This window comes from Leptosomus discolor, chromosome 12 (genome assembly GCF_034619465.1).
Source record: "Leptosomus discolor isolate bLepDis1 chromosome 12, bLepDis1.hap2, whole genome shotgun sequence".
NCBI classification, from domain to species: domain Eukaryota; kingdom Metazoa; phylum Chordata; class Aves; order Leptosomiformes; family Leptosomidae; genus Leptosomus; species Leptosomus discolor.
The window spans coordinates 633,874-645,511 of NC_141402.1; the positions used below are offsets into that span (position 1 = coordinate 633,874).

The 11,638-nt window shown below is 63.5% G+C and overlaps 1 protein-coding gene across 1 annotated transcript; it reads left to right on the forward strand.

Annotated features, from left to right (window-relative positions):
• Positions 1-673: 673 nt before the first annotated feature.
• Positions 674-11,152, forward strand: LOC104352747 (ras-related and estrogen-regulated growth inhibitor). Its single transcript, XM_086472303.1, has 4 exons — positions 674-770; positions 8,475-8,531; positions 9,983-10,056; positions 10,667-11,152. The coding sequence occupies exons 1-4, from the start codon at positions 674-676 to the stop codon at positions 11,150-11,152; spliced, it is 714 nt and encodes a 237-aa protein (XP_086328429.1).
• The last annotated feature ends 486 nt before the right edge of the window (positions 11,153-11,638 follow it).

The window sequence follows — 11,638 nt, forward strand, 5'->3', positions numbered from 1 at the left end:
GGTATCAAGGGGGATTTAGTCACCGATTTGCACGGAGCAGGATTCCCTCGGTACCTCGCTCGTGGTCGGGGCAGGGGCTAGCACCATCCTGCCACACACCCGTGCGCTGCGAGCGGGCTCTGCCCAGTGTGTTGGGCGAGGACCGCGCTGCACCTCAAGGCTGGGGCGAGGGCAAGGACTAGGGGCTAAGCCAAGGGGGCTTTGGCTACTCCCCTCACACACAGACGTGGCCAAGGATGAAATGGCGATGTCATGCAGGGATTCGGGGGGGGGAGGCAGCCCCTGGCCATGTTGCCCTGGGGCGGGGGGTGTCGTGCTGTTCTCTGCTCTTTCCTCGCCTCGCCCCCTTCTAGGCGAGCAGCTCTCCGGGCCTTTCGTTTGCCGCAGGGTTCCGGGCGGAGGCCCCCGGAGCTGGTGGCGTGCGGGGAAACTGAGGCACGACGACAGAACCACCCCTCGCCCGGCTCCTCGGGGACGGGGTAGGGAGCAGCTCCGCGGGGAGGAGGAGGAGGAGGAGGAGGAGGTGGGCATCAGCTGGGGACCGCCTGCACCGAGCCCGGGGCTGAGCCCGGCCCGGCCCTCGGGGCGGAGCCGGCGGAGCGGCGCCCGGCGGAGCGGGGAGCGCGGTGGGGCTCGGCGCGGCCCCGGCCCCGGCCCCGGCCCCGGCCCCGGGATGAGCTTCCCACGGCCCCTGCGCCGCTCCGTGAGCCTCAGCCCGGCCCGTTCCCTGCGCCTCGTCGTGCTGGGGCAGAGCGCCGTGGGCAAGACAGGTAGGACGGGGCTCCCCGGCATCCCCCCAGCACCCCTCCCCAGCATGCCCCCCAACATCCCCTCCCCAGCATGCCCCCCAGCACCCCTCCCCGGCATGCCCCCCAACATCCCCTCCCCAGCACCCCCCCCAACATTCCCCCCCGGTATCCCCCCAGCATCCCCCCCCCCCGAGCCCCCCGGGGTCCAGCCGGGGCCGGGGGATGTCCCGGAGGTTGGGGACAGGAACTGAGTTTCTGGGGGGCGGCTGCGGCATCGCCCGGGTGGAGCCCCCAGCCCGTTCGCTTGAGGGCACCGAGTTCCCCCCCTCCGGCTGCGGCGGGGGGCGCTTCGCAGCCGGGGGCCGGTCCCGAGGGGGTTCCGTGCCGTGGGTCAGGGTGGGAGCTGCGACCGCGGGAGCTTTCGGGGCCGACAGCCGAGCTCAGGTCCGTGTTTTTACCGAGTCCTCGGAGTTCGCTGCCTGTTTTCAGCAAAGGGCGCCGGGTTCGCGGAGCCTCGCGTCACAGCACGGGGTTGAGTTTTCTTTTAGGGAAAAACCTGCCTTTCCCGGCGCTCTGCTCGGCGCTCTCCACCCGCGGCTGCCGGCGTGGGCACTGGGGATGCTGCGCCGGCGGCACCTGAGCGCTCCCCTTGCCCACCCGGGCATCATCCTTCCACCCCGTCCCGCTCCTCTGCCCCGGCCCGGGAGCACCCAGGGGCGAAGGCGCCTCCGCTCCGTGTCTGCGCAGCGCCCGCCGTGCCGGCAGCGGGCTCAGAGGTGCCCGTCGCTGGCCAGGAAAGGTGCGTGTCCACAGGGGTCAGCCCTGGGTTTATGGCGGGGGGCAGCGACCCACGCAGAGCCTGGGGGGGACACGGCTGGGGCTGCCGTGTCCTTGGGGACAGGGCCACGTCCTGCTGCCTCGCCGCTTGGAAGAGGCACAGCCCTCAACCGCGCCGCAGCGGTGGCACCTTGGCCTGGCTGGTGGCCAGCGGCTCTGGCTGTTGGTGCCGTTGAAGTGTTTCCATATACAGTAACCGGCGAGTTCCTCTCGCCCAGCGTTAGTGAAAAATCATCATTTCCCTGATTAAATTAAAGGTGGCAGCTCCCAGATCCTGATTAGCAGCCCTGTGCTGGGCAGCGGGAGCACAGGAACGGGGCTCAGCGCGGCGGGGGGGGAGGGGCCGTGTGTGGCGTTTGGCCTCGACGTCCCTGCGAGCAGATGGAGCCGCAAGCGATGGTGGTACAAAGCGTACGAGCTGCTCTGGCTCTGAGCACACGTGCTTCCCCCGCCGGCTCTAATCCCACGCGGTGCAGGGCGGGCGCCCGGGAGCTCTGGGCCCCTCCTGCGGGCAAGCACGAGGCTGTCGTGCCTCCGCCGTAGGGTCAGATCACGCCGAGGGTCTTTGAAGGCTCCTCCAGCCGCGTTGGGGGCTGCCGCGGCGGGGCTGGGTACAGTGCGGGGCCGACCCGCAGGGTCTGCCTTGCGACGGCTCGGCTCTGCGGGTGCCTGCGACCTTCACGCCCTTCAGCGGGGCTTCTTTGCCGTCCTCTGGGGCTGTGACGATAACCCAGGCCATGAGGTCAGGGCAGAGGGAGGTGATCAGTACCTGGGTCAGGCAGAGAGAGCCAGAGCGTGCCAGGAACGGGGAGCAGCCCCCGGGAACAGCACATGATCCCCCGCGGGCTGGCAGCTGCCCCGACGTGGGGCTCTCCCTGTCTCTGTCCCCTTGGGTGCTGCCCTGCACGTGTCCTCTCCTGCAAAAGGACAGCGTGTCGTCTTCCCCGAGTGCTGTGCCCAGGCTGCCGGGTCCTGCTGCCAGCCGGGGAGGTGTGAGGAAACCTCTAAGTGCTTTCCCTGCCCGGCGGGGCGGTTAACGCCCCGGGTAATGGACCGTGAGCACCGGCCTGAGGGACTCGCCTGGGAGATGCGAGGAAGGAGTCAAAAGCATCAGCATCGTCACTCGAGCTCCTGCGGGGCTGGGGAGGATGGGCTGCGGGAGGCGGCTGGTCCCCAAGCAGGGGCGAGATGGGGCTGGCTGGAATAGGAAGGGGTGCGATGTGTGGGGATCCCCCGTTTTGGGGAGGGGAAGCGGGGGAGGGTGAAGGCAGGTTTCATCCAAACCCATCCCTGAGCTGCCAAGCTCCTGGTCCTGGCAGGGTGGGAGCAGACCCCACGCCAGAGCATCAGCCAGGCGAGCTGTTGGCGTCGGTGCCTTGGGAAGCAGAAGCCAGGTCGGGAGCAGAGGGGGCCGTGAGCAATCAGAAAGGCAGCTGAAATCTGGGCAGCTGCAAAAAGAGGGGGGAAAAAACCCCTCAGTTCTTAGCAGGAGAGTTTGATTTTTTGGAGCAGTTTGGAAACCTTCAAGATCTGGTGATCTGAGGTCCCGGAAACTCCGAGCGGGGATGGGTTTGGGTGCAGCCCCGTGGCTGAGCCCTGCCGAGAGTCGGCCTGGGCTCTGTAAATCACCTGCGGAGGCTGTAAATCCAGCCCAGCCAGAGCCTGCGTTATCTTCTCTCTTCTGCCGCTGGTGCTGGCCAGTGTGAACTCCACCGTACTTGAGAGGGACGCGCTGCTCGCGCCACAGGAGCGGCAGATGAATGGGTGCTGCGAGCCGCCGCGCTGTGCAGCAGCATAAACAGAGCAGCACGTGGGCGCCCAGGGCTCGATGCGGTCCCGGGGGTGCCCAGCCCCTCCCCGCAACGGCAGGTTCATCGCGCATCGAACCACCCCGGGAGTCGTTCCTAGGGACCCACTGGAACAGAAAATTAACCCTTTCAGCTTTGGGGCCCTCCAAGGAGAGCCCTTCCTGAGGCTACTTATGTTCAAGATGGGGAAAAAAAAAATTCCTTATAAGGCTGCGTGGACGTGCTGACGCCTCTCTGCCGGCATCCTCTTGGTGCGACTGGCAGCTTCGCTCGTGTTCTTGCACTCCAGCCAGTTTTTAATCAATTTAATTGGCTCCTCTTCTCATACACCACCATGTGCTCCGGCTTTGGGTGGCTGCCTGACATATGACACAGAATCAGGTGCTTTCTAGAAATCGAGCCTGACTTGTCTTGCCCTCCCCCCGGTAATTCGGTCACCTCTTTGAAGATGCTGATAGATGCCTCCTGCAGGACCCTTGGTTATCTCCACAGAGCAGTTTTGCTTAATTACATGCTTGTTCCATCAAATCCCTTCTCTGATGGGCAGGGTTTGAAACCCAGAGGTGGCTTGGAAGGCGAGGGGATGACAAATGCCCCAAAGAGGAGCCGGGCAGGTGTGTGGGGGGGGAGAAGCCGCTTGGGGCAGAGACACTGGGGCTGAAGAAAGCAGAAGGCCCAGCTCGGGTGGGAAGCCAGGTTCCCACGGCACACACACGGATCCTGACGGGCACGGTGGGACTAGACAGGGGGGAAGGGAACACTTGCCAATGGCCAACTGGGACAGGCTGCCCCCGGGTTTGCATGGGGAGAGCAAGCTCGGGGCGGGAGTGCACCAGCCCCGCTTGGTGTTAGCTCTTCATCAACGCCTTGTGTTTCTGAGGGGGTCTAATACCGTGTCCTGGTTTAGGTGAGGTTTATCGCCCCGCTGCACTCCTGCTCTGGTTCCTTCCTCCCGCTGCGCCGACGCCGGGAGCGCAGCTTCTCCGTCCCGTCCCTCCCGGGCTCTGCGCTCCTGCCTTGCTCTCGCTGTTTGTTTTTTTTTTTCTTCTGTTCCCACTCATTTTCCACCAGTTTCGCTTTCCGCTCCTGTTGCCTTTCCAAGCCAGCTCTCAGCCTCTCTGCTGCCTTTCACTCCCGTCCCCGCCAGCCTGTCCGTACCCATTACCGTCATTAACACCGTGAAGGGCTCCAGCACCGTTTCCATTAGCCGTGCTCCTGTGCTGCCTTCAGCCTCCGACCCGCGGGTTTCTCTGCCTACACCAGAAAATCACGCCCAGGCACCGACAGTTTTCAAAGCAGCTGCTTTGAGAAGATGTTACGTCCCAAAGGCCACATGGTGGGTTTTGCTTTGAACCGGCGTCTCTGCGGCATCGGGCGCGTGGATCCCGAGCACCACGGCAGCCTGGAAGGTCGTTTGAATTAGCTTAGACCTTGGGGACCATGCATGAAGGTTAGTGGTGCTGCCTCACCCTTTCCAAAGGTGCTTCTGAAACAACATCTGAGAGGGTGTTTGCGCTGCTGCCGGCTTTTCTCCCCAAAACACAGCTCCCCTTTTCGCTCTGTAGGGAAGATCTGAGGGTGAGAGGAAAGCTCACTCGCTCTGCAAGGGTGGGGAGCTGCTCTCGGAGAGGCTAGAGCTTCCCAAGTCCACCCTGTTGCATCCTAAGGGCAATTCCCTGCAGAAAGATATTCTGGAGGGCAGGGATGGAGATGAAGGCGAGTAGAAAAGTAAGCCTTGGGCTTGGGCAGGGGGTCCTTCGCCAGCAGGAGGGATCTCGGGAGATGCAGCTGGTCACCTGCAGCGATCTCTTCTCAAGACTGGTTCCTTCTCCACTGATGCGAAAGCCCCTCCGGTGCCGGGGAGTTTCACCGGGGCAGGACCGGACCCTCCGCCACCTCCTCCGACGTTCTCTGAGCAGAGCAGGTGTAACGCTTCAACCTCCCGTTGCATTTGCTCCGTTGCTTTTTCAGCTCCACGACCCACAGCCGGGTTCCCGCAGCACGGCCCTTACGGGGCTGCTCCCGAACTCTGCAGCTGGAGTTTCCCCTCGGTCCGAGCCGAGCTGCAAGCCGCAGCCCCGGCGGGCAGACACATCCCCACGCCCCCCCTCTGCACGGCTGCCAGTCTCTGCTAAATCACCACCGCCTGGTAATTATCCCACCCTGCACGAGCCGGCCCGTTTCAGCGAGCTGCCACGGGCTCTGTACGCCGTGTCCTCGCTGTGCGCGTGGCCGAACAGCGCCGCGGCTTTGCCGTCGCTCCTCCTGCCCTGTGAAGCCCAGGGATCGCTCCCCGCAGCCACGGGCTCCAAGCCATGGGCTTCCCAAAAGGGTTCTCTTGCCCTAAGCCCCTGGCGTAGCCGTGGAGGCAAGTTCTCCGCTGCTGGTAAACTGATGGCAGCCAAGCACCAGCATCTCCCCTTCAGCCTGAGCATCGCGGTCTCCTCGCAGCTCTCCCAGGGCTTTTTTGTGGGGTGCTTGAGGCTGCAGGTGTGAAAAGTCAAGTAAAAAGTCTGTCAGCTCCGCTTCGAAGTGAAAACACGTCTCTGACCAGCTCTTCAGCACCGTGTTCCTGCGTCCGCCCTCGGGATGCCTCTAGCCTCGCCGCGCTCTTCCCGGAGTGCAGCCGCCTTGGCAGCAGCTCACCGAGGGCTTGGCGGCACCTCGCTTGCTTCTGCCATTCTCACGAGCGCCCGTCTCCTCTTGTCACCTCCCTGTGCCATCCAGGGTGCTGCCATCGGGATGGCCCTGCCGTGGCCCCGGGGCTGCTGCGGTGCCGGGGGGAGGCTCCCTGCTGTGCTGGCTCTGGAGCAGGAGACCGTGAGAAATCCCAGCACTTACCAGGTCAGGGACAGATGCGGTTTTGTGGCCCTTTGGCCGCATCGGGGACGTTTAGCAAAGCTTGATGCTCTGTCAGCAGGAGTGGCAGGTACGCTCTGGCTGCCTCCCTGTCCCGTTCAGACCAGCAGGATTTTCAGCACCTTCAAATTGCTTCATTACTTAGAAAGCCTCTGCTTTTTTTCCCCCCCATTTCCCATTTCTGGCCATTTACCAGCTGAGCCTCAGCCCTGTCTGCTGTCCCCGCTGCTGGAAACACCTGTCTAGAGACCTCCCATGATGGCAAAGCTTTAGCTGCCCCTTACAGAAAAACAGAGGGAGCCTCTGATTTATTTTTTTTTGCAGTCCCCAGAGAGCTTGCCCACCTCAAACAAGCCCTTGCTCTGGAGCCGGGCTCTGTCTCCTCCAGCCCGGCTGGATGGAGAGCGATGACGAGGGGCAGTTGTTTTCCCCAGCGAGGAGAAGGCCCTTGCCATGTTTGATGGCGCTGTCAGGCGAGCCTCCAGCAGCAGCAGACCTCCACCCAGCCCGGCATTAGAGCGTAATTTGGGCGTCTCTGGCGCAGGGGGATGTGGTAATTGGATGAGAGGTTGAATGGCCGGCGCTGCGGTGCCGCGGCTGCTCCTGCCTTGCCTGGCCAAGTGATGCCATCTCAGCGCTGACGCGGTGCCAGCAGGCGGGAGGGGCAGGGGTCTTGTCACGGCGGGGGGCTGCTTCGTCCCCCTGCACGCCGGAGAGCTGCCGCAAGGATGAAACGGAGTCCACGGTCCCCGCTTGTCCCCAGCGCCCCTGTGCTGGGGACGTGAATTCCCAGGCGCAGGCATGGCGGGAAGGTGACGTGTCCCCCCGGGGGTGGGCTGGTCCTCGGGACATCTGCCCAGCTCTCGCTGCCCCAGCTCCGAACGCCGCCGGGTGCCTTTCCAGGGCCAGCTCTGCCGCGGCACGTGGCTGGCGTAGGGAGGAGCCCCCGGTTTGCCGGGACCTGTGTTCCTCCGACTTTGGCCTTTTGACGAATTTCATGAGGTTCGGTGCCAACGGTGCGGAGTGCCGGGGTCAGGTTAACCAAACAGCGCTGAAATTCGTGGGACCCTCCCAGGCGGTGCCACCAACAGCGCCGGTGACGCAGAGGGAGAGCCTGGCCCGGCACCGGCCGCCCCCGCCTTGCGCTCGCCGTCGGAAGGCGGTTGGCTGGAGGCCGCCGAGGGCATCGCTCGCCCGGCACAAAGCTTAAGCACGTGCACAAATCTTCTCAGGGTCAAGGTCTGAAAATGCAATTTATCAGCCCCGGCCGCGCGGGAAAGCGAATTCCGCGTGCGAGGAGCCGCCTGCCGCGTGCGGCTCTGCCCGGACCCCGCCTGCTGCCGCCGTCTGCCGCCCTTGGGGTCCCCCAGCTGCCGCGTCCGTGCGACCTGGAGGGGGGTTTCTGGCGGCAGCGGCGCAGGAGAGGTTGCTGTGCTCTGGCAAGCCGAACCCCGGGGGGACGTTGGAGTTTTCCGTTGCCGTTGGGCTGCGTTTTGTTGACGTGACGGGTGTTTTGCTGCTGACAGTGAGCAGGCAGCTGGGCAGAGGTGCCTGCTGTGTCGTGCAAGGAGCCGGGCAGAGACCTCTTGCCCTGCCCAGGACATCCTGGGGCAGCCCATCGCATGGCGGGTTTCGGGCCTCGATGTGAACACGTGCAAAGAGCACGCAAAAACCATCCAGCCTTTTCCCAGGGCTGTTGAATTGCCCCTTGTCTGCGACCTCCGGGAACGCTTTAGGCTGCGCAGGAGCGGTGGGGTGCGAGCCGTCGGCCTGGGAGGGTCCTTCCCACATCCTACATGGGGCAGAGCAAGGCGGAGGACAGCCTGCGGGGCTGTGCCGTCATCCCGGGGCTTTGGAGGGAGAAAAGGGGGCTTGTGACAGTCTTGATCCAAGGCACCCACCCGGGCATCCACGACCCTTTCCCAGTCTGCTTCACCCGCACCTTTCGCCGCCAAGATCTGGCCATTTGCTGCTTCATTGCCGTAGGGCAGCCCCGGCCGGCGCGGCAGTGACCCAGCCTCCTCGGGCGCCTTTGGAGAGACCTTTCCCAACCCCGCAGTGACACGGGGCCGGGTTTGCAGCCTCGCTGCTGGGATGTCTTCTCCTGGTGCCCGTGAGGCTGGGGCAGGTCCTTGCTCCATCCCTCCTGCCTCGATCTGCCGATGTCTCTCCGCAGCTTGATCTGACAACCGTAACTGGGTTTGTTGTGGGTTTTTTACAGCATTGACCGTCAGATTCATCACCAGGAGATTCATTGGAGACTACGACCCGACCCTGGGTAGGTAACGTCCTTTTCCTTGTTGCCTTCGCTGCTGCCACTGGCTCAGCCTGGAGACTCTGGTGAACGCAGCACTGCTGCCAGCAGAGCCGACCCTGCTCCCAGACTCCTTGTATTTGCTCCTCTTCCTCCTCGACCAGAGTGGCAGTGGTCAGAGCCACCAGCCATCGTGGCACCTCCCTTGGCTCTCGTGTCCCTTTTTCCTTTTCTGTTGTTTTGTTAAGGCAAAACCCGCTGGGGCGAGCCCTCGGCTCCCTCAGCCTTCAGCAGTCTGCTGGGACGGGGCTTTTAAGGGGAAGGGAGTATCTAAGCCACTGGAGCAGTGGCTGGTGCCTTCCTGTCTTCTATGGGTTTTTTATTTTGCATTGGGTTTTGAGGGTTTTGTGGGCACTGAAGTCGTGTCCCTGCTGAAGGATCCCAGAAATGACCTGGCTGTGCCTGACTCCCGCCGGGAAGGGAAACTGGGGACGTCTCCATGTTGCCCCAACCCAGCTGGCTCACAGGGGACCCAAGGGAAAGGCTTGGTTTGCAAAACAACCCCGCACTCGCCCCGGCTGCTCTTTACATCCCCGCTCCTCGCTTGTCATAGGGAGCGATGCTTTTTTTTCCCTGGAGCATGGTTTGGTTTTCCTCTCACCTGCTGCTGCTCCCTCCCGTCAGGCTTGTGATAAAATACAGAGATCGGCAGGGAGCGTCCCTGGTGCTTCCCCGTGCCGGAGGAGCAGGAAGGTGCCGGGTTTATCCCCTCGACAGCCGAGCCAAGCGGGTTTCTGCCCCGCCGTGCGGTGGCACACGAACCCCGCGGTGCTCCATCTGCAGGAGCGAGGTGTCCCGCCGGGCGTGCTGCGCCCGGAGCGGCTGCGAAGCGAAGTGCCGCCTGGTTTTATTGCCTGATGACACCAGCGGAGCTCGAAGCAGCTTTTGTGCTGGAAGAGCCGCCCAGATCCGCGCTCGCAGCCGCTTTTGTGGCTTGGTTGGAAAGGAGCCGCTGCCCCGCTGCGTCCGGGTAGTCCAACGCCGGCCGGGCAGAGGCTGGGTGAGCGCGGGAGCAGGGTCTCAAAACAGAACCCAGCTTTTCCTGCCCTCCTGCTGAGCCCCTCTTCCTCTCCAGAAGCACCACTCCATGACCCCTTTTTGCTCCGCCGCTTCCGTCACCGTTGCCTGTTTATTTCCAGCAAGGCGAAAGCCGGCCGGGTGCTGGCTGGGGGGCTCAGCTGCCCGTTGGAGATGCTGGGCTCGACGCCGTGGGCGCAGGGCTGCCCTTCCCCGGCGTGGGGAGACAGGCTGAGGACCACTTCAAGATGTGGCCTCGAAACGGAGGCCACAGGGGCTGTAGTTTGCAGCAGAAAATCGACTTCTCCAGCACGGCTTGCATCGAGGCCGCCTGGGTTGTCGTTTGCTACCCTGGGGGGGCTTCTCTCACACACGCTTTTCTGTCCGTCCCCCTCCAGAAATGATTTACAGACACACGGCCGTCATCGACGGGGAGATGGTGCACTTCGAGATCCTCGACACGGCAGGACAGGTGAGCGCACGCCGTTTCGTGGCCATTGGGGAAATGCGACTTGCCACGGAGGGCAATCCCTGCTCTTCCGCCGGCTTTGATCTGTGCTATCCAAAATAACGATCAAGGTGTGTTTAGCCCGGAAAAAGGATGTTTTGGAGATGTTTATGTCTCTCTAACATCAGTCACAGTCAGCTAAATATTTCCCCCTTCCCCGTACCGGCGTGTGGCGCAGCTCTGCTCCCCACGTCGCTGGAGCATCCTGAGGCAGGGAGAGAGCCCGAGGGGGCAGGAGGGTGCTGGGTCGGAGGAGCCACCGAGCGCCGGGAGTGCGGGCGATGGAGAGCCCTGTGCCGGCTGCCCGTCGAGCCACAGCCCTGCCCGCGCGCACCCGCTTTAGTGGCACTAAGTGTCCCCTCGTCCACGTCAGGACGGGGCTGGTTGCTGTCTCCCCCCGTCGTTTTGCCCAGCCCATCAAATTCCTGCCCTGGGCTGCCCGCGTTGCTCCGCGCGGCGCTGCGGTGTGCGAGCCCAGGGCCAGAAACCTTCGGGGAGGTGGTGACGGGCGCCCTTGGGTATTCAGGAGATGTTGGGGCTTCTGGTGTAAAGATGAGCTCGTCTGTCCCAGCAGGAGGAGGATTCCCTGCAGATAGAGGAGAAGATCAAATGGGGCGATGGCTTCGCTGTGGTCTACTCGGTGACGGACCGGTGCAGCTTCGACGAGGTCATGCGGCTGTGTTTCCTCATCAACCACATCCACTGCAGCCCCAAGCGGAGCAGCGGGGGCGAGCAGCCCCCCGTGGTCATCGTGGGCAACAAGAAGGACCTGCAGTTCGACAGGATGGTGTCCACGGAGGACGGCGAAAACCTCTCCAAAGCCCTGAAGCTTCCTTTCTACGAGATCTCCACCCGGGACAGCTATGAGGAGACGGTGGCGGTGTTCAACACCCTCTACCAGGAGCTCATGAGACAGGGGCACTTCTCCCCGGGCTCCTTCAAGAGGAGGACAGTGTCGAAGCTGATGGAGAAGATCCCGAAGATGCAAGCCAGCTCCACCTTGAACTCAGCGGGCCGGAGCCTCAGCTTTAACTCCTTCAGGGACTACATCCCCGAGTGAGCGTCCCCGGGGCGGAGGCGAGAGCGACGGCCAAGCCGGGACCGAGGGACAGGTTACCTTGCTGCGAGGGCGGCCGCTGCTTCAGCCCCAGGGCGGAGGGGCAGCTTGTGGGGCCGTGCTGGCGCCCAGGAGGGGCAGGTTAAGAGGTGGGGAGGGTGGGACTGGGGTACAACAGCCTTTTAAAGCCCGTAGCTTTGTACAAACGGGGTTTGTGTCAGCAGGGAAGAGGTTGTTCGTCTGTCTCACCCCTTTGCTCCCGCTTTCTCCTCCTGCGCGGCTGAAGTCAGTAGCAAAGGTGGTTCGTGGTGACTTCGCTGGTGCTGGGTTGACCCTTGGAGGCTCAGAAGGGGATCAGACCCAGCACAGACACGTCTGTGTGGGTTTTCCTGCTCCCCTGAGAAAGCTTGCTGGGTCTGTCTGTGCCCCGAAGCGTGACCCACAACGCCGGGGTGACCCCGAGGGTCGCGCTGGCTCCTGGGCTGTCGT

Bases quoted from the DNA above. Each gene is read 5' to 3' on its own strand.
- LOC104352747 (XM_086472303.1), top strand. From the start codon at position 674: ATGAGCTTCCCACGGCCCCTGCGCCGCTCCGTGAGCCTCAGCCCGGCC. The intron at 771-8,474 runs GTAGGACGGGGC...GGTTTTTTACAG, and splicing joins GAGCGCCGTGGGCAAGACAG to CATTGACCGTCAGATTCATC. The intron at 8,532-9,982 runs GTAGGTAACGTC...GTCCCCCTCCAG, and splicing joins AGACTACGACCCGACCCTGG to AAATGATTTACAGACACACG.